At 44.3% G+C, this 22,351-nt stretch overlaps 2 protein-coding genes across 15 annotated transcripts in view; one reads left to right on the forward strand and one right to left on the reverse strand.

Moving 5' to 3' along the window:
- Nucleotides 1–4,027, reverse strand: part of CEP126 (centrosomal protein 126) — a 109,466-nt gene extending 105,439 nt beyond the window's left edge. For all 14 annotated transcript variants that reach the window (XR_006819952.1, XR_006819951.1, XR_006819950.1 and 11 more), the window contains exon 1: nt 3,694–4,027. Coding sequence is in view for 3 of the 14 variants with exons in the window: in XM_046015013.1 (XP_045870969.1) it covers nt 3,694–3,821 (128 nt within the window). In the remaining 11 variants the exon portion in view is untranslated. The remainder of the gene's footprint in view (nt 1–3,693) is intronic.
- A 4,665-nt stretch (nt 4,028–8,692) lies between these two features.
- On the forward strand, nt 8,693–21,792 carry ANGPTL5 (angiopoietin like 5). Its single transcript, XM_046017947.1, has 8 exons — nt 8,693–8,785; nt 10,344–10,488; nt 12,278–12,381; nt 12,811–12,904; nt 15,210–15,310; nt 16,963–17,083; nt 19,122–19,307; nt 21,443–21,792. Exons 1-8 carry the CDS (start codon nt 8,693–8,695, stop codon nt 21,760–21,762), a joined length of 1,164 nt encoding a protein of 387 aa, XP_045873903.1. The 3' UTR covers nt 21,763–21,792.
- Nucleotides 21,793–22,351: the final 559 nt, after the last annotated feature.

Raw genomic sequence — 22,351 nt, forward strand, 5'->3', positions numbered from 1 at the left:
ACCCTCACTGGATGACCCAACACCTTCATGAGTATATCCTATGAGTACATGTCTCCTCCATATTTCTGTAATTCCAATGCCTGGCATGGTGCTTAAAATAGAATAATGGCTTAATAAAATCTCACTGAACAATTTCCTTGCAGAAAATTTGCAGTAGATAGATAGGACAAAAGATATATGCATTTTTTTATAGCTTTTGGTGCCTTATAGACAAAAATAGGTTTCTAAAAGGGTTATACAAACTTAGGTCATTAAAAATGCATATATGTTTCAAAACCTCATGAGCATAGGATAGTATTTTTTTTCCTAGAAAGACCATGTGGAAAACCATGTTTTATTATACATGTATTAGCACAATAGGCTACTTTCCATGTATGATTACTAATTTTTATTTTCCTCTTTGGTGAGTTGTTAGCTCACAGTCATTGGCCATTCATCTACTGAGAACTTGATTTTTTTTAAAAATGAATTTTAATAAATTCAATAGAGATAGTATAGCTATTAATCCTGTTATAGTATTAAATATTTTTCCCAGATCATTATATTTATACAATTTCTCCTTCCACTAAAGTTTTAAACTAATGAGTCACCTTTGAAACATTTGTCCTTTAAAATTTCTCTCCTTTCAAAATGGTAAACTTACTATACCTTCCAACACATGAAAAATATGAAATTCTATTTTCTGTTAGTATTCTTTTACAATTTCACATTTACATTTTATTAGCTTAATTTTGGAATGTGTACCGACTGTGACTCAAAGTAGAGATAGTGAATTTAGACTACTCTTTTTTCTGAATATGGAGACAGGAGATACTAGAATGAAGTTAAAAGGGTTCTTATGATCAAAGGGTTTGACTGTTAGTTTAGTTCATTTTAAGGATAGCCAAGCCCTGAGTGTGTTTTTAGGCTGGGGGGAAAGAATGCCATTACAAGTTCAAAGTAAATTATAAGGTGGGACAATTTACAATCTGGGGGTACAGAGGAAGGGAAAAGAAAAGGCTGTATTAATATGACACAGGGGAATAGACTCATCTTCTATAGTAAAAGTGATAGCCCATCCGTGAGCTTAGAAAAAAAGATGGGGTTGGGGGCAGGGAGTGGTGGTTGGTAGTATGTGGATTTGTGTGGTTTGTGAAGAGGGACCTGAGAGCCTTCCTGGTGTCCGTTGTCTCATGATGTAGTAAGAGAGTCTCCTGAGAGCTGGGGGAAATGATAAAGATCTGGCACGGGCATTAAGAGGCACAGCAGAGATCCCTGTTCCCGTTCAGGGAAAGCTGAAAGCCGTGCATCTGTGTGAAGCCAGTCTGTATTGTCTCGTGGTTTTCTCTGACAGCATTTGTATTACCCGAGTGAAGAAGCAGAGAAGCAGGACTGTGGGTTTTGGGTGGCTGAGGCGGAGGAACAGGGATGCAAAGGCCCAAGGATGTGGATGGGAGAACACGTGCAGGTCATCGAAAATAGGGAACAAACCAGGTAGAGAAGGGACAGGCAAGGTGTGCGCTCAAATAAAATGAAGAGGAGAAGAGGAGCTATTTATGAGAAAAAAGAGGCCCAGTGTGAAGGGAACATGAGAGATCTTTCACATTTTGTTAAAGAAAAATTTATTCTATTTCTATTCTAGACTGAAATGGTGGAAATTTAGTTAATTTTAATTGCATGAACTTGGTAGGGTTTTGTTCTTTCATAGTCTTTATAGTTAGGGGATTCTGACTCGAGAAAGAAAACATCTTCAACAGAAAGCTGGATGGTCTCTGAGTATTGGATTCATATTCAGAAATTACATGTAGAAATTTTACCAAGGCACTTGCTTATTTCATGACTAAAGTTTTTTCGGTTTTTTCTCCCCCCATTTAGTTATTTGTCCAATAAATCTGAGCTCCTACTCTGTAACAGGCATCCAGTGGAAAACATCACAGACACCAAGAGCATTCAAATACTTCCAAAAGGTACTTAAGTGTTTTTCCAATTAGTAATATGATATTCTTGATTTAGTGTCATAGCCCTTACTATGTTCAAAAAGAACTCCTCTAACCCACTTTAAACTTACATATATATATATTTTATATATAAACTAGCAGATGGATATGTAGGTACATATTTACATATATATACAAACACGAATTAGCAGAACTTGTTGGATTTCATTAATGCCTCTTGGGCATCTATTGAAACAGTCGTTTACAACTTGCTTAATTTCAACCATAGATGTAGTATTTAAGTATGTTTTTAGTAATGTATTTCTTTACAAGAAATCATGATTACAATTCTGGAATTATTGTTTGGTTTTGTTCCCTTGAGATATTCACAAATATTTTCTCTGATGTTGAACCAGTGTTCTTACTACATAAATTTAAAAAATCAAGTCTATGACCATTTCATTCCTGAAAATGATGGAAAGATACACTGTCAATGAGCCACTGACCCTGCTTCCCTCCTTTCCAATTCAGACTAAATCAGGGTCGGTGTAACAGGGACTCAGTGTGCATGAAAATACAATGTCAGGGGAACGAGATCCAATCCAAACGCAAGGATCCCATTTACTTCCCAACACACGTCTGAGCGCGCAGCTTTGGGGACCAGCATGGGCCGGCATGAATGGTGGCTCCGCGAGAGGCCAGCGGCAGCAGTCGCATGGCAAGGGGAAGCTCCGACCACACCTGCCGTCCTCACTGTCACGGGGTCTGCACCCCAGAACCCAGCACAGCGCCGGCGGGAGCCTGCACGGGCTGTCAGAGCCTCTGCGCCCCCGCAGTGAAAGCGCAGCCTCTCAGAACCGGGGACCGAGCGCGGGGGCGGGGTTGGGGGCAAGGGGGATCGGTTAGGGGCACCGGACCCGGCCGGCAGAGCCGAGACAGAAGTCACCGCATTCTGCAGCGGGAGTGAGCGCGGTGTCACCGCCGGTCACCGCCAGTCCCGGCCCCCGCCAGCGCCCACGCGGCTTGTCACCGTCCTAGCGTCCTCAGAAGGGGGCCACACGCTCCCATGCTCCGCACACCGAACTCTTCCTTCCGAGCTCTCTGCGGCGCAGCCACGGCCGCTCCGAAGGGGCCGCAGCTCGCGCTGGGGAAGGCGGTCCCCCGCCGGCCGGACGCCCACGCCGCGAGCGGACCGCTCTGCGAATGAACCGGGCTGTGCGCGCTTCACCTGCTAACTGGGACTCTCGAAGGACAGGGAGACCCTGCACTTGGGGGATTCCTCCCTCCCGGCAGCACGGTGACCCGGGGGTGCACACAACACGGCACACAACGCCGGTTGGTGCTCCGACGTTCCAGGACATCTGGCTGCGAGGCCCGGCGCGGGGGAGGAGACCCCAGTCGGGATGGAGGGACTGGGCGCTCGGACCCGGACGGCGGGGTGGTGGGGGGCGCGCACGGACCCGGCCGGGATGGGTAGGGGGGCACCGGGCGGGACCGACCGCGATGGCAGGATGGAGCGGGGGCCCGGCGCGCACGGACCCGGACGACTGGGTTGGGGTGCGGACGCGGCCGGGATAGGGGCTGGGGAGCCGGCCGGCGGCGGGGAGGGGCTGACGGACCCGGCCGGCGGAGGAACGGGCGCAGGCCCGGGGAGCCCACCACCCCACCGCCCCAGCCTGGGCACACCCCGCGCCCGGCCTGCCCCACGTGCGGGCTCCCAGGGGGCGAGGGCCCGCCGCCAGGCCACCACCCCAGCCACCATCCCCGGGAAGGATACAGGTCGGCGGCAGGCCGGCAGCGCCCGCGGCTCAAGCGGGGGCTGAGGGGGGCTCCGTCGCGGGCGTCCGACGACTCGGGGCCCCGTCCAGCGACCACGCTCCGGGCTCCAGGCCTCCAGGCCAGCATCCTTCACCTCAGCGCCGCCTCCCTCATGGCAGCCCCGGCGTCCTTCTCTTCCTCCCTCCACTCCGTCCCTCAGGCCTCGCGTCACGGGCGCGGAGGGGTTGGCCGCGCCAGTCCCGGTTCCCGTGCAGCAGCGCTGGTGGCTGTGGCGGCTGCGGCGGCGACCTTGCCCGGCACAGGCGGAGCGGGCGGCAGCGACCCCGCCGACGCCGCCGCCATCTTGGCAACCAACGGACGCCGCGTCCTTGGCGACGGAAACCCGGGCGCGGGGGGCGGGGCCAAGCGCAGGGCGGCCAATAGGCGGCGTGGGCGGGGCCCGGCCTCGCGGGAACGAGTCTGCGCAGCAGCCTCAAGCTGCGTGGCGTGCGGGTCGGCGGCTCAGTCCGCGTTTCCCGTTCCCGAGGGTGTTGTCGTGAGGGTGTCGAGCGGTGGGAGGGTTGCCGCGGGGTCGTTCAGAGTAGGAGGGTAGGGATTATCGGTGGAACCACCGAAGCTTGTGGGGTTCGAGCTGGGGTCTTGGGGGGCGTCCGTGTCCCCAGACACCGCCCCTCCCCCCGCTTGATGGGCGGCTTCCCTGGCTCTGCGTTCGCGCGCCGCCCTCCGCGGTCTCTCCCTGCCCTGTCCCTGCCCCAGCTCGCAACGGGGCCTGCCGCGGCTGCCGGATTCGAACAGCGCCCGTCGTCGCGTCGGGAGTCTCCGGGAGGTGCGCCCACGCACAGCGCCGAGCTCCGCGGCCGCGGGAGGGGCGCAGACCCGGTGGCTTCTGAGCCATCCGCCTAAAGGCTTTGCAAGCGAAAATCTGAAAAAAGGCTGAAAACTGTGGTTGGAGCTCAATAGGAAATGACATATAAATCCCGACTGTGTTTCAGCCAGATGTGGGGGGAGCAGGGGGGACTCCCGGATTGGAAGCAGAACGCACAAACCCAATAAAAATCACTCACCCAGCATTGAAATGTCTGTGAACTAATTTCATTTTTGGAGGTCCAGTAAACTTTCCGGTTGAAACTATTTAAGACAGATTTTGCAAAGTTGGATGCAGTGACCCGGATTGAAATGTCATCTGGTGACAGATTTTAAAGTATCACAACATATCCAGTTTTGATTTAACGCACCGAGCACATAATCAGGACAATGCCAAGAAGATAGAATATATAATTTTGGCAAAGAAAGGCTAAATGTGTATACACAGCCATTAGCTATCTTGGCAAGTTTTAGGCCGGCCTAGCCATGGCGTTGACCTTGATTCTGTTCCTACTGCCATCATCACAGGTCTGTTTCCCTGGGGCCTCTTTCGAACAGAGTAAGAGAAGCTGGCACTGCCAAGTGCATGCAGAAGTGAGAAGACCGCATTTGCTGGTGAGGGTAGTTAGGCATGCCTAGACTTCCTCAAAGTCGAGCTTTCACTGTCTTATTCATTGGGCATTTTGTAATTACTAGGCACCTTCTTGCTTTGTTGCATGGACTGTTAGCATTAGGAAGCATGTCTTGGTTTCTCAAGTGCCTAGAAATGTTCATTCATATTAATTATTCTTCATTCAAATGTTGCTTTGCAATGATGACCAAGAAAAAGATAAATTTTGAACACAGTGTTGTTAGTTTTTTTAAATCACAGCATCTGTTTTCTTTTAACCCTTTCAATTATTTCTTCAAAATATTAATCAAGTTTCCACATTTATTTAAGTTGTATAGTCCTAGATTTAAAAAAAAAAAGAGGGTTTAAGATTAGATATTTGTACAATAGATAATTTGAGGCATTTGTAAACTTTATCTCTTGATAGGAAAGTCAAGTATGATTCAAGCAATAAAAAAAGAATGTTACAAAAAAAAAGAATGTTTCACTCAATCTCTGTATTTTGTCAGAAGAGACATCTGAATTGAGTATAATGCTTAATTCTTTTGTACTTTAAAACCACAGTATAACACTATGTATATGTTAAATAACATTTTTATTTTGTAAATATTTTATTCATTCTTTTAACATATATAATTCATTCTTCTATTAAGGAAATGTATATTGAGCACCTAGAATGTGCCAAAGACTTTCTAGCTGCTGGGGATACAGTGGTGAACAAAACTTCAAAATCCCTATGCTCATGAAGCTTGTGTTCATTTTTCTCTCCCCCCACCCCCCAGAATATATGAGGTAGTGAAAAGTACTCTGAGGAAAAATGGAGAACTGTAGCGGGCTAGAGACTAACAGAGTTCTATTTTAGCTATGGTGCTCAGGGAAAGCCTCTCACTAAAGGAAATTAGGGCAGAGTCTAAATGAAGAAAGGAGGTTGCCATTCAGATAGTCGGATGTAGAATATTACAGGCAGAGGATGCTGTTGGCACAAAAGGCTCCGAGGGCAGAATTATATTTGCCGTGTTCATAGAGCAGCAGGAAGACACCAGCTAGAACAGGGCGAGGGAAGGGAAGTGTGCTAACACGAGATTGGAGAACTGCTTTGGGAATGCACCTCAGGTTTAGCGGGGCCTGATACAATATTCAAGGAATCAGTGTAAAATCCAACCTCAGATGAAGAGGAAGCCATCAGAGAGTTTTGAGCTGGAGCATAATATGACCTAAGTTAACCTTTAGAAAGAATCCCTTCAGCTACTGTAGGGAAGCTTAGACCATAGCTGATAAGACTAGACACGATGAGGCTAGTTTGAGTGTTGTTTTAGTAGGTGAGAGATAATGGAGGCTGGGAGTAAGATGGTGGTAATTGAGGTGCTAAGAAGTGTTCAGAATTTTATTTATTTTTAGAGATTTTATTTTTATTGGAAAGAGAGCAAGCATAAGGGGGGGGGAGGGGCAGAGGAAGAAGGAGAAGCAGGCTCCCCACTGAACCAGGAGCCCACAGGAGGCTCTATCCCAGGACCGTGGGATCATGACCTGAGCCCAAGGCAGTCACTAAACCGACTGAACTACCCAGGTGCCCCAGAAGTGTTCAGAATTCTAAGCCTTGGGCTGGTAAGAGGTGTTGATGAATGGTTGTGGCAAGGGGGTGAAATGGTTGTGTTTCATGTGAGTGAAAAAATAATTAAATGTGACTCTGTGATTTGGGGCTGGACCAACTGGATGAAGGGTATTGCCACATACTAAGATGGGAGGAAAAGGTTGAAAGTGGAAGGAGTAAGATTTGGGTTTCAGACATGAGCTAGGGAGGAGATGCCTAGTAGACATCTAACGTCATTAACATGCCTCATAAATTGTTAATGATGTTCTGTTTACAGAAGAAACATTAATAACCCCTTTGCGGTTACAAAGCATGTCCATATGACTTGAATACTGTGATAACCTTTTGAGTTATGCAAAGCAGCCTGTGAGGGACCATTTTCTGAGCTTTCGCTTTCATCTTGCCTGAGACCAATTTTTTTCCATCTTCTGCTGAAGTATTTTCTTGCTCCAGTAAGAATTTCCTGGATTTGTTTCTGGGAAAGCTATGAAAGAAGAAAGAATTTTAACATCTGGCTGATTTAAAATTACGAAACCCTGCCATATTCATTACGGTTTCGTAAGACTTCAACCACAGATTACAGCTCAGTGCTCATCAATGCCTCATACAGATTATAAAGGTCATCGATATTGTCAGCAATGTTAGAACCGCATTACACATTAAGTCAAATAGTAGTAATAATGGTCAGCCCTGCTTTCTCCCAGGCACCGTGCTGAGTGCTTATGTATATTAAATCACTGTATCCCCAGCATAAACCTCATTCTACAAAGGAAGTAGTTAAGCTATAGTGACATTACATCTTTGCTCAAGATCCCAGAGCAAAGGCGTGGCAGAAACAAGACTGGAACCCAGGCAGTTGGTCTCCGAGCCAGTCCTCCCAGCCACTTCATGCTGTCCCCTGGAGAAGCTGTGAGAGGAAGAGGAAGAGCGTTTGGGTGAAATAGTGGGTGGTGAGGAAGGACCATCAGAGAATACATAATTGAAGATTTTAATTCATTAATCAGCACGTGAGTGCCTCCTGTGCCTGTCAGCATTATCAGCCCCAGAAACACTATGTGCCTTTGGTGCCCAGTAGTTCTCCATCTGGGAAAGGGAGTGGCGAACGTAATATCTGGAACAGGGAGCAAGACTCAGGAAAGGTTTGGATCCTTTTATTTTATTTTAGTGTGAATATTGAGGCATGTGTATATAATGAAAGAAGGAATCTTGAAAGGGGGTTATTGGGGACTCATTGCCTTCATTGATCTATTAGTTCTCAGAGAGTGGCAATTTTCCATAACAGTTCCCTGACATTCAGAGTTTCTGAAGTATTAGTAACACAGACATAAAACATACAAATCAGAGTCCTAGAAATTTGGCATTTATGTGATTAATATGACCATCACTGATAGCTAAATTCAGGGGGAAGCTTTCTTTATACTGAATTAAGTGTCCTGGATGTCCACATTGATTAAATTTCTGCTTAGTGTTTTGTAAAAACAATTTCAATATAACATTCTTCCTACTCCATCATTCATGTCTACTTGCTTACTATTTTATGCAAACTGGTTTACAATTATTGAGGGATATTTTATCAAAGGTGTTTTTTTCCAACCCCCCCCAACCCATCTCATAAACATTAGGTGGGCTTATAAATTCATGCTTTACCTATTTGCTTATTTACCTAGTTATTGCCTGTATTCTAACAGCAGGCATACAGTCATTAAAAAAAAGGTTGGTATAACTTGAAAATGACAGGATCTCTACAGGCTACCTTGTTTTTCATACGATGGGTGTTGTTTCAAACGAGGGCATGGAAACCACTAAGTATTGGCTTCTGTTTTTGTTGAACACCTTCCAAAGATTTTCACTGCAGACTCTAGGCACTGCAGTCTTTCCACAGAGAGCGGACTGATACTTGAAGAAGTTTTTCATTTCTCCAAGAAGAATACGATGTATCTTCCTCAAGCTTCACTTTTATTCTTAAATACATTTATTTTTATTTATGGAGAAGTTACACAAGGTAACCGTGTACATCATTCTACGGTAAGAATTTCAGCAATATTGTTTTAGCTAGCAAGTATGATTATATTGTTTTCAAGATATACTAAAAGTTTGAATATAATTGTAGAAAAATTAAAGAGTTTAATTAGAAATGCTGAGATTGCTTAAATGAGATTATTTTTAAACTTAAAAAACCATAAAATGAGGACACTTAACACATGACTAATGAAAAAAATTTTAAAGAAATTATAGGCTTAGGTTAAAAACTAGCCAGCAACTTTTGGGTTAACTTTGATAAGGAACTATCTGATGGGTAATAAAAAACTCACTTTGCTATTTTAAAAAATGAGTATTTCATAAACATTTGTATTTCAAATATAGCCTTGTGAATGGTTACCTAGGAAATTAGAAACTTATTTAAAACAATATCACTGTGAGAGCTAATAAGGTGTACGCGATACTCTGGCAGATGGGGATTTGAATCTGTACATATTCAAATATTGTTTTATAATTTTAAAATGTTATACAATGTATTTACCATAGTATAAAACCAAATCCCAAAGTTTCAAGGTTGAAGAAAGAATAAATTTTAGGAAAGCCACACAAATATTAATAACACAATTCTCTAAAATACTAAAAATTTAAAAACCTTATTTAGATCTGAAAAAATGTGGTTGTCACCCACGTGTTTGAAAACATCTATATGCCAGTGATTACAGGAGGAGAGGGGAAAGAGCAAGACGTTAAAAATAGGTCAATGTAACAAAATGGCACCGTCTTTTTGGGACAAATATCTTTCATAATATGATTAGCTCTTTACCTTTCAATATCCAGGTCAAAGGAAGGTAAAGCTTGTTACTATTTTCTTTTAATAGCAGTTATTTAAATCTGTGTGTGACTTCTACCAAAGAATGTTTTCATATTGGAAAACCACTATTTACCAACAGAAATAAAAAAAGTTTGAAATGGCAGCTGTGGTTGACTTTCCAAGATGACATCTGTTGTTGATTTTGCAAAGCAAAATTCCCTGGTTTTTTCTTTTTTTTACTGTTGTCATTGATATGTTTCAAATCAGTGAGAACTTGACCTTTCAAATCTGTAAACAGCTAACTTATTGCAACACGCCTTCCTCATATCCCCTCTCCCCCAGGCCCCAATTCTTAATAGCTGCTGGCAGAAAGTCCATTTGGCATAGACGTGTAGATATCTCAGGGAACCTTTTTAGTCCTGGTTAAGGAACTTCAGACTGCCAGATAGATGCCTGAGGAGGGACTCCTGGGCGAGGGAATGCACCAAAATTGAAGGTCAAGTCACGGAGCCACCTCTGAAAGTAGACCCTAAACATATCCTCTAGGAATTGGAGAAGAAAAAGGCAGAGCAAAAATACTGAATTAACATATACTTTTTATTCTTACCTAAAATTTACCCATAAGGCTTATTTGTGGAAGTTTAACTAACCGGTTCATTGTTGTTTTCTTTTCTAACAATCATCCTTGTGTACGTCCTGAAATGTCATCTTTTCCGTGTGCTCTTCTTATTACTTTTGTCTATGGAACGTACTTCATATTGTGTTTTCTTCTTTCTATTTTTTAATGTAAAGGGTTCTCCAGCAGTGACCGTTGTAGAAGGTGTATCTGATGTAAAAGACGAGAGTAAAAGTAACGATACTCTTTATAAGGGAGACTGCGAGGAGTCGTGTGATGATAAAATTAAAACCACGCGAGAAGAAAAACATTTTATGTGTAGTAAGTATTAAAATGACAATTATAAGGGTATATAGTTTATTATTTCCAGGGTATACATAGAAGGAAATGGACCTTAGCTGTGTTTGGGTCATTTTTAAAAACTTTAAATTCAGTTAGTATCCTTAGTTTCACACGTGGTGTCCAGTAATTCATCAGCTGCGTGTGACACCCAGCATGTCACGTGCCCTCCTTGATGTGTTTGGGTCATTTAATGTATGTCTTGATCACCCTAGGCTGGAGGTTTTCTGTGTTCGCCACTTGGTAGGTGCTTAGTAAATATTTGGTGAGTGAACGAATGGATCTTTCTAGTACGCAGCTCTGTGGTATCTGCTGCCCGCAGAGGGCACCGAGGGTGTGTTGTCAACCCACCAATGGTTATTTTCAATCTTCCCTCTGAGCCACTAGGAAACTGCACCTTAGTTCTGAGGAGGAATAGCTACTCCAATAGGTCTATTAGAAATTTTTTTTTTTTAAAGATTTTATTTATTTATTTGACAGAGAGAAATCACAAGTAGGCAGAGAGAGTGAGAAGGAAGCAGGCTCCCCGCCAAGCAGAGAGCCCGATGCGGGACTCGATCCCAGGATCCCGAGACCACGACCCGAGCCGAAGGCAGCAGCTCAAACCACTGAGCCACCCAGGCGCCCGGTCTATTAGAAATTTATGTAGCAAACCATAAAAACAGACGTCCAAAGTCTGGATTGTTGTTTACAACTATTCAGCAACAGTGCAGAAGTTTCCAGGTCTATTACATGGGAGATGTAAGAAAGGGGATCCGCGAGGCAGGGGGTGAGGCTCCGGCCTAGCGCCTCCAGGGGGCATGTCCTAGGCCAGACTGTGGCTGCCACACGAGCGTCTGTGGTGAGTGAGGGCCCGTGTGTCCCTTAGGCCAGATGTCTACATCCAGGAAGAATCTAACAGAAAGCGACAGATGGAAAGTACAAAAGAGGGATGAAGCTGGGGTATTAATGATTCTGCTGTGAGAGTGAAAATCAGAAACACAGAGATAAAGTCATCGTTCAATACTATGTAGATGTTTTTGTTGTAAAGGACATTGTCACCATGACTGGTCCGGGAAGTGCGAGTCCTGGATGCGTAGTTACCGATTTTGAAGGTTGTGTTGGAGAGAATGTCTTTGGAGGAAGTACAGGTTGAAAATGCAGGGACGTCGCGGCAGCCTGCTCTCCAGTGATTCGGTTACCTGTGCTGCTGTGGCAACCCTTCTAAGAATACAATTGCTTTAAGATGAAAAATATATAAGAAATATACAGTAAAAGTTCAATCAGAAACCAACCAACTGAAACTTCAACTAAGACTTAGTATTGGTGTAATTTGTGTTTGCTATTTGTTTATATGAAAATATATAGCATTAATAGAACAAATTGAGAGAAAGATTTATTTTGAAAATTAACTTGCATGATATGGATTATTGCTTTTTACGTTCTTATGTGGTAAGAATTGAGGACTTCTAGACTTCCTGCTTTTCTCTGTCTCGTCTTATGAAGTGAGAAGTAATATTCAGAATGTTGTCTCTCTGTTACATGAGCTTAAATCATCTGGGGGTCACCTAAAGTATTAGAAAGCACAGTTTCATTAAAATGTAGTAAGACAGTTGTTTTCTTTGTTAATCCCGAGTTAATCGAAAATTATACTAAATGGAGTATTTAGATAGACTGAGATATTGTTGTGTCTACATATTTATCCCAAATCACGTAAAATTCATGATATTTCTTTCACTCTAGTCTCTCTAACAATCTAATATTTAGCAAACACTTTTCATTATGATTTAAGGAAATCTGCAAAATTCTATTGTTTCCTACACCCGGAGTACCAAAAAGCTGCTAAGAAATATGATGGACGAGCAACAGAGTTCCTTGGATTATTTATCCAATCAGGTACGCACCCGCGCGGCCGCCTTGTTGGGGCACCTGTCACGGCCGGTGCGTTCGGGTCCGACGCGTGTTCAGGGCCCCCTCCGGTAGGGGCGCGGCTGCAAGCCTCAGGCAGATAAGGAGCCCGCGGGGGATGGACAGCAGACGCAGGCCCTACGTGGCACCCCGCACCCCCGCCCGGGCCCCGCCGGGTGCGAGCCGGGAGCAGGAAGGGCCAGGCTGGGGGCCTGCAGGGCTGTTCACCGGCGGGGCGGGGCGGGGCGAGCCACACCTGCAGGGACCCTGTGGCCTTGCTGCAGGGACGGGCCGCGGGGCGGGGGGCCCGGTTCCAGAGCTGGGTTGTAAGAGGCGGGGGTGGAGACCCGCTGTAGAATTCAGGGGAAGGGGTTTTGTCCGAGTATGAAATGCTTAAAGGCGCGCCCCTGTGTTCAGGTTAACGAGCTCATGAACCGGGTCCTCCTCCTGACCACAGAAGTCCTCAGAAAGCAGCTGGAGCCTTTTCCTCACAGGCCGGTGCAGTCACACGGTGAGAACTTCGCTGGTTCAGACTTTTCCTGGTCGCCTTTAATTGCTTCAAGTGTCCCTGCGGGCGGTGCTTCGGAGGACGCGTTTACAAAACACAGCTTGCCCTGCCGGACAGCCTGGGGAGTCCTGCCAGCTCGGCCGGCTCCAGCCCACCGACCAGCTGCCCTCGGTGGAAGGTTTTCCAGCTCCTGCAGGCCGGCGCTCAGCCAAATGTACCTCCCGGGCCTGTCGCAAACCCCCGGTTGCAGGGACGTCCTTCCTGGGCTGACCTACATTTCATTCATGATTCATCTTGAGTTAGAAGGTTTCAGGGTTCTTTCCACGTGTACAGAGTATTTTTGATCTGTCCAAAGTACTTCAGATTGGAACGTCAAATTTGAAAAGAAAGAAACTTAAGACAGAAATGAAGTGACATGTAGAGCTTTTTGTATAAAAATATAGTACAGTAACTCCTAGAGGCCTGGGTTTCTAAGGAAAATACTGCATCACATCTTATAAATACGAATTTCCAACAGGCTCTGAGTAAGTAAATGTGATTGAGGGCTAGGGTCTGGTCTTTCTTCCTCACAATGGGAGGAAATAAACAATTGCCGAGAATCTCCCAAGTGTCAGGGGTGGGACGCGCCCTTCCAGTGTTATTTTATTTTAAATCGGTTTGTTGTGCCTCATGTAGTTAGCAGCATGGGCTCCGCGGCCGCGGCCAGACCGCCGCCTTCCACTGCCTCGTGTGGTTTCCGTGCCAGCAAACCGGCGAGAGCGCTTCCTTCCCACAGTTGTTGCAAGGATTACACGGCCAAGTGCCCGAACAGCTCTGCAAATATTGCCTGGTGCCCAGTAAGACGACGTAAGGCTTTGCTGTGAGGGTGGCCATCATCAGAGGAGGAACACACAGCCCGGAAAAAGCCAAAGAATGTGCTCACATTTATTTGGGTGGCGATGGGGAAGTCTGTTCCAACCCAGACCAGTCCTCTGCTCTGAACACCTACCCTGTCTCTGAGTGTGAGCTTCTGTACGAATGTCTCTTTGCAATTCAGAACAAAGGCAACAAATCCATGTCTTCTGGAAATAAAGAGGGAAGCCAACAATGGTTAATAGCTGATTTTTGCTACATAACATTTCCTGAATAAGTACTGTTTGCCCGGCACTGCGCTAAGTGCTTTCTATCATGCCCCACTATGTAATCGCCAGAGTAACACTGGGACGGAGATAGCACTGTTACAACGAGAGAAGAAGGAAGAGGGTTGCGTGACCTAGCTACGGGTTCTCAGCCCCGAGAAGGAGTAGGGCTCAGACTCTAAGCCAGGCTTCTGGTTTTGGAGTCTCAGGCTCGCATGTGTTTGTTTCTCCGGGTAATTAGCAGTGTAAGGATTGCATTTACTTTATTACATTTATAAAAGACACTACAAAGTATCTTAGAAGAAAATGTCATATCCATATCCCCATAATATGCTTACAGTCCCCTGGGAAGTGGGATCTTTGCAGAGGGTGGTTACCCAGAGTTCCAGTCCTAACTGTCGGCTGCAGAGCAGGCTCTGGCCTCAAGCATAACTTCTTCTTGGTGGAGAGAGTGATTTCCGTGTCCTCTCGCTTTGGCCCTTGTCATGGCGTTTCCCCCGTAGTGTCTCTGAAGTTTCCAGTGGTCAAGGATGTGTTACTTGTCGTTAATCTATTTATTCATTTGGGTTTCTCCTTCCCATGCATATAGATTTCCTTTACACATTATGCCCCCCAAAGAAGGCTAGATTCTGGAAAGAGCATTATTTATTGGGTGAGAGAATACGTAACTATAAAGTATATTAAATAAATGTGGTTTCCAAATGAACACTAGAGCAGTATGGAGTGCTGATCACTGACAGCGACGCTATTAGGGAAGGGTTATAGCAGAATGAATTCCTTAATCCCATTTCTTGCATGTATTTTCTCCTGATTTCTAAAATCAAAATCATTTTTCATTTCTAAGAAGTTAAAATCATCATATCATTAATGGAAATTATAATTTCAGATAGCACCGTCAGATCTCTCCAGGAAACTGATTAAGTCTTTTTTTTTTTTTAAAGATTTTATTTATTTATTTGACAGAGAGAGATCATAAGTAGGCAGAAAGGCAGGCAGAGAGAGTGAGAGGGAAGCAGGCTCCCTGCTGAGCAGAGAGCCCGATGTGGGACTCGATCCCAGGACCCTGAGACCATGACCTGAGCTGAAGGCAGCGGCTTAAATAAACCACTGAGCCACCCAGGCGCCCAAAACTGATTAAGTCTTAAATGTGTCCTTGAAAATACCCTAACTCACTGATCTTGCCTTTCTAGGTTTAGATTGTACGGATATCAAAGATACCATTGGTTCTGTCACCAAAACCCCAAGTGGTTTGTATATAATCTACCCGGAAGGATCTAGTTACCCGTTTGAGGTAAAGTTTTTCCTTTATCATATGAAGCAGGATAAGCAGCCATTCTACTTACTTAACATAAAGAATTCAATTGTTTCAATATTTTTTTCTTGTAATTTTTCATACAAATGGGTAGAAGTTCCAGTTGCAAAGTTTCGGTTTTCCGAAATTCTTTGCCCAAACCAGGAACCTGTGAAACAGCGTGAGAGTCCTTCCCTTTTCCGTTAGAGGTTTCGTGTTTGTGCTCTTTGAAGGAAATCCATTCGATAAAAAAAGAGCTTATATTGTCTTCACAGCAGGCAGAAGCGTGCACACAGATGCTTGCTTTAACTGCTGTGGGTATCAGAAAGTAGCACGCTCTGCCACAGAACTTGCTACAGGAACTTTGATTTCCCTTCCTACACCTGAAGGTGACAAATGATTTTATGTGATTATATAAGACATTAATAATTATAAAAAAGAAACCCTTTCACTAAAGTGTGAGACAGATTGAGAATCTTTTTTTTTTAAATCAAAACCATTTTTAAATTAAAACCATCTAGATAAATTACCCTCATGTCTACCTTTAGTAGTCCTGTGTTATGCTTTCTGGAAGAGACTTCTATCAGAAATTACTGCTACCTACAGGATATATATAATATCATTCTATAATATTAACCTAGTAGTACATATACAATAACACGGAAATTATATATAATTTTCCCTGATTCCTCTTTTGTGCATAAGGAAGTTTATGATGTCACCACCACACCTTACTGAAATCTCATCACACAATAAAGTGATTTTTCTCCTGAGTAGATACTATCACTTTCTCATCCCGAAATTACTACATTATTTATTTATTTTTTTACTACCGTTATTTTATCATCTATTGCCGACATGTCCAAAAACTGGGGTTTAGGTGGGAGATAATTTAAAAATTACCTAACCTGCTTCACCTACAGATTCAAAAATGAGCCTGAACATGGGTGGAGCGGGAAGGCTTCTAATTTTGTCAAGAGTGGGAAGCACAATTACCTTTCCCGGTTGTGCGAAGGTGTTATTCCCTAACTTCCTCCGCACTGCCTTTCTGCGTGTGCAGGGAGTTTCGGATGAGGATGCCTGCTTGGATTTTCTTCCCGGGTCACTTCTCTGGGTCTGTCCAGCTGTCCTCTCGGGGACATTGACAGGTGCAGCCAGAAGCACCTGGAGAGGTGGGGGCACAGGTCACACCTTTCTGTGTGCAGCTTCCAGTCTGAACACGGGCCTCTGGGCTGTTGGAGAAAAGAGTAATCAAAGACAGGTGCACGGGCATATTGAATGGATACTTAAAAAGGCAGTGTTTTCACTGGAGGGAGGGGTTAATTTGCAGATCTCGCTCTGCGACAGCAGAACGGGTAGCATTACCGCTCACCTGAAAGATACCCACGGCACTGAGGAATATGAGTCCCACGCTCCGCATGTGAATGGATGGCTGCCCCAGGGACTGCAATCAGCTTAACCACACGTTTGCTTGGAACAAACAGCATTATTTCTAGAGATTTACATCTGAATATATGAGGCCCATACAACTACCCTGAAACTTTCAGTGGGACACTCTTCCCGTTCTCTAGGCTTGAGGGTGAAGCATGAGTTTTACGTCAACAGATGAAGATGATGGTATATAATTGTTGTCTTTTCTGGGTCTGTTTCAGGTAATGTGTGACATGGATTACCGAGGCGGCGGATGGACCGTGATACAGAAAAGGGTTGACGGGATCGTTGATTTCCAAAGGCTCTGGTGTGATTATCTGGACGGATTCGGAGATCTTTTAGGTCAAGTTTTAGTTCTCCTCTTTTTTTTCTTCTTTTCGGTATGACACCTGCGTACCGTACCTCTGTTGGTCACATCATTAGCAAAAACAGCATATCCTCTCAAATTACTTCTCTTCATTCATATTATTTGGAACGAGTGGGTCTTCATTTGGGATCTGGAAATCCTTGTCTTTAGATTGGCACTGAGTGAATGTTCCAACCTGGGTATTTATTAGGTATTTACTCTGTCCCTAGCAGAATTCCAGTCGATGATCAACAACTGTTTGTTGAATGAAACACTGAATGGGCGGGCTGGGCTGTCGCGAACCTTGAAATGTTTGCCCTGAGTGGCATGTCCCTGCGAAGGGAGAACTGAGGTGCACGGCGGTACAAATTCAAATGACGTGACCCGGGACTAATACTTTATCAAAACATCAGTAACACTCCCTGTGCTCAACAGTTGAAAACCGTACACCCCGAGGGCATTGTGAAATCTGTTCCCATGATGCTGGGTGACAGCATCACTTTCGCTGGCAGATGGGAATGCCAGGATGTCCGAACACTGCAGAATTTTAACTCTGTCGGAAGTTTTGCAGGTGATTTGGACCACTTTCGTGCTGTTATCTTAAGTCACTGTTCTAACTTAAAGGCTGTAACATCCCGTAATAACATCATCCAAGGATGTTGTAAGCGGCTGTGTCAGTTCCCTTGCTACAATCCTGACGGCACGCTGCTGGTTTTAGAAAGGACGTCCCATGTCATGAAGAGTTACGAAGGCGGCTGGTTGAGACACCGTATTTTCTCTGTGTCGCCTCTAGTGTTCTGGCAAGGCTGCCTTCTGGTTTCCGCAGTTCGAGATCTGCAGGCTCTGAATGGTCATCCTTCTCACTTGATGCTGATTTCTAAGGAGAAATTATCTGATTTTTGAGACAAAGGTCTTCAGGCAGGCGTGTCTCATGTGAACAGGCTGTACTGGGTATAGTTTAAAAAAATAAACTTGGGATTAAGGAAAATACATTGTAAACTCAAATTAGCAGTTGGGTAGAGGGGCAAGATGGTGAGGACACGCATAATGGAGTGTCATGGGCTGAAGACACCAAGTGGACCCCCTTCCTGCCTGTCCTTCAGGGCAATTTTCACTTCCCAGAGGGTGTGCAGTTAGAGCGCCCCCGTCAGCCCTGCAGGGGAACTTGGCATCTTGCCTAGGGTTTCCATGGTGTGAGTGCTGGTCACTCCCGCCCCCACCTCTCCGGAGTTGGCGTCCTCTAGACCTGTCCTTCTTTCAATCACCTCAGGTTTCACTGCAGGGAAAGTATGTCAGAGCAGAGGCCATGCCAAGGTGGGCAGGGGGAGGTCCAAAGCCCGAGGCTAGACCATGCAGGGAGCATGCTGTCCCAGCCCCGAGTTTCCTAATTCCTCCTGGAACTCATTTTCATTCATCACATGACATGATTATTCGTTGGAAGCCAACACACTGCATTCCAGCGAAGAAAAGCTTATTCACAGAGCATCATCCTGAAAGACAGAAAAATAATTTCAACTGAGCGTGTTCAGGAAATGTTTCTTTAGGAGCTGCTGATTTGGAGGTTAAAACTCAATGTTTATGGGCACACATCATTTTGTTACCTGCCATAATATTTCAACAGCTTTTTTGTTGACGTACCTTAAGATAAATCTTGAAATTTTCATTAGTCATTAAGTGGATTTTTGAATTTATTTTGGTGAGATAAAAATAAAAGTCTAGTTACCCCAGTAACTAGAAGTGGGAGGACTGTATGTGTGTGTGTGTGTGTACATACACACATAATACAGATACTTACATACGCGCACACATTGCATCGTGCGTGTGTACACACATATGGGTGCGTATACAAATACGTATATATCTATATATATTTTGTAAATTAGGCAAACACTGGTAACTTGAGCGAGGACCATCTAGTCTCAAATAATTTATGTGGGCCATTTCAGTGTTAAAAACTGAACAGCAGCAAACACTCGATAATGAAGGTTATTCTAAGTTGTATTAAAATATGTAAAAAACCTTTTTTCTTAACAGGCGAATTTTGGCTAGGACTGAAAAAGATTTTTTATATAGTAAATCAGAAAAATACCGGTTTTATGCTGTATATTACGCTGGAATCTGAAGATGACACCGTGGCTTATGCAGCGTATGACAACTTTTGGCTGGAAGATGAAGCCGGATTTTTTAAGATGCACTTAGGACGGTATTCAGGAAATGCTGGTAAGTTTTTATTCCCCAAATAATGCAGGATATTTAAAAACAGCTGACTCAGCAATAGGCAAAGACAAAGTCATGCGTTTCTCTTGGTCTAGGACACATAACTGGTAACCAGCAGATTAGAAAGGAGAAAACTCAGTTTTGGAGCCCTGCTGTGACCACTGAACGGCCCCATGATTTTGAAGAGCTTCTATTCTTTAAAACTATTTTCACGTGTGGCTGCAGTTGACTCTTTGGGAGAGTGAGCGGGCCAGGCTGGGGAGGAACTGCTGACGTTTTCATGTTCTGACAGGCTGGCATTTGGAAATGGCAGAGTGTCAGAGCTGATCTCTGCTATTCTCACTTTGCAGCTGAAGAACCTGAAAGATTAAGGGACTTGCTGATGAGTCCAGCTCGTCACACCTGAGCCAGGGCAAGAAGCCAGGCTGATGGAGCACTAGACTAGTGGGCTATTTCCCCCCACTCTACTATGGTGCATCTACTCACTTCCAAATAAATGTAATTCTTCATGTCAAATTTATGATTCAATGCTGAGATCTTAAATTTGAGTTCATACCAAATTCAACTCTCCTAATTTACTCATCGTGGCACTTGTTTATTGTGTATATTTGCGAGTGAGATATGTTCCCAGTTCTTTAACCGAGTACAATACAGTGGGAGGGTAAAGAACACCAAAAACTTGGAATACTGAGTATCGACAGAGCTTTGGGGGTTCACAGAGGGAGAGGAGGATCCCAGCTGACTGCACCCAGGAAGGTGTTTCTAACGAGGAATAATGTGAAATTCAACGTGGGGAGGTTTTTCAAAAGTAACACTACTGCAGAACCGATTCAGGAAGCTTGGGCCCAAGGTGTTCGTATCCACAGACGGAGATGGTGGCATCCTTGTTCTTGATGCCACTGATCTGTACTTGGACGAAGGGACAGGCTTTCTGACCAATGGATGTTGGCAAAGACAGCCGCTTGAGCCAAGCACCGAGGGAGGGAAATGGCTGAGCGTGAGGCAGGGCTGGGCAGGGTTGGGGTCCCTGACATCCGAAGGGGGCTTAGCCCTGGGATATTAGGTGATGTCTGAAATTCCACTCTCGGTATAGAAGGAAAAGTTTCGAGAGTTACAGTATGTGGTTTTTCATGCTGCATCTGTAAAAGGAAAGCTCTCTCAGTTCGGACCCTGTTATGTTAGGAGACGTTTCTGTGGGTTTCTCTACTGGACGAGGGTCTTGAGAATACGATTTATAACGGTGCAAGTTTTTCGTCGCAGAGCCCTCAGACTTGCTCTCAGAAAATACTCTGCATTTTCCCAACAAGGTGAAGGGACTTTCAAAAGATGATCACGTAATCCAGTCGAGATAAAGAAAAGGTGTTGGTAGAACATAAAGATAGAAACAAGATAAAACCGGGGGGTGACGTGTGATCGGGTGCACAGTGGGGGTGAGCTGCACGTTTGATTCTGACCTCGGAGCAAAGACAGAAATGCCGAATTTGAACACTGGAGCAACACAGTTGTTCCAGGAGCACAAATATTCTGGATTCTAAAGCTTGAGAGAGCTTTATTTGGGTTCTCAGAGAAAACTGTCATGTTCTAAGTATTCTCTCACAGGAAACATGGCAGTGAGTTTTCCTGGGCTGGTTCTTAAAAATGGACCTATGCATTATGATGTTATATTATATTATATTATAGTATTATTTTTTAAGGATTTTATTTGTAAGTCATCTCTACACCCAATGTGGGATTTGAAGGCACAGAAATTATAGAAATTATTCTGCTCCCTAAATTATTATTTCTTTTTCCTAAATTAACCAAGTACCCTATGACCCTTTCCCAGAGAATGACAACTTTCTACAGCATCATTTTTGGCCTCACTGATCTGACTCTGTGTCCAGAGCCAAAGTTCCAACTGGATTGTGATTTTATATCAAATACCCACTGACAGACGCTTGTCCTGCTGCAGAACTCATTTCCAGCTTCTGCTGTACTGCAGTCTGGAGGAGAGATTTTCATACCGATACGCGGTAGAAAATAACCGAAACCTGAGCCCTAGATGCGAAGCTCTGTAACAAACGGTTGGGTAAAGGTCAGTGAAAAGGACAAGAAGTGCGTCTGAGTGTACTCACACGAACAAAATCTGTTTTACCCAGGTGATGCCTTCCGGGGCTTCAGAAAAGAAGAAAACCAAAATGCCATGCCTTTCAGCACATCGGACGTGGATAATGACGGCTGTCGGCCCCTGTGCCTGGTCGCGGGTCAGTCCGTGACAAGCTGTAGTCACCTGAGGAACAACACCGGCTGGTGGTTCAGCCAGTGTGGCCTAGCAAACCTAAACGGCGTTCATCGCTTCCCCGGAAAACCGCTTGCGGCTGGAATCCAGTGGGGCACCTGGACCAAAAACAACGCACCTGTCAGGATTAAATCTGTTTCAATGAAGATCAGAAGAACTTACAATCCTTATTTTAAGTAATCTCCTTTCCAACTGTGCATTGCATAGATATTTTTGATAATACAGAAGGGGTTTTACCTGGTTTCTCTTTTTTACTGTTTCAAACATTTCAGCCAAAATTTAACTATAGATGACATCTAGGTGTTAAGGGTTTAATTAGAAATCTTTACCTTTGTAGTTTTATAAAACATGGCTCAATGTATGCTTTTACTACTAAGTGCATTAACAATCCGCAATAAAATTTGTTTTAAGGGAATTTCACCTTGTCCTCCTGGAGTCTGCTGTCCTTTCAAAGAATTGCCCCTTCTCTTCAAAGCACACGTACTATAGTAGATGGTTAGGAAAACAGAAGACAGCATCACAGTTATTTCTGTATTCATTAGAAACACTTAACTTTATAATCCACAGATAATTTCTACTGAAGGACGTTATAAGGTATGACTGTGCAGGCTAATATATATATCCGGTTTAAAGACTACTATTTCCAGGTGATTCTTACAGGTAATAAGAGTTACTGCACAAATAAAGTCCTTTTCCTCATTTCATTGTGGTTAATAACTTTACTCTAGTTTGCAATAAGCGTACTCTACAGGTAGACCCTGTATATCCT

The sequence above is a fragment of the Meles meles genome, chromosome 8, assembly GCF_922984935.1.
Source record: "Meles meles chromosome 8, mMelMel3.1 paternal haplotype, whole genome shotgun sequence".
NCBI lineage: Eukaryota > Metazoa > Chordata > Mammalia > Carnivora > Mustelidae > Meles > Meles meles.

Excerpts from the sequence above, each read along its gene's own strand:
- ANGPTL5 (XM_046017947.1), top strand. The coding sequence starts at position 8,693 with ATGTATCTTCCTCAAGCTTCACTTTTATTCTTAAATACATTTATTTTT. Across the intron at positions 8,786-10,343 it reads ACCGTGTACATCATTCTACG|GGTTCTCCAGCAGTGACCGT; the intron begins GTAAGAATTTCA and ends TTTAATGTAAAG. Across the intron at positions 19,308-21,442 it reads ACGGTATTCAGGAAATGCTG|GTGATGCCTTCCGGGGCTTC; the intron begins GTAAGTTTTTAT and ends TGTTTTACCCAG.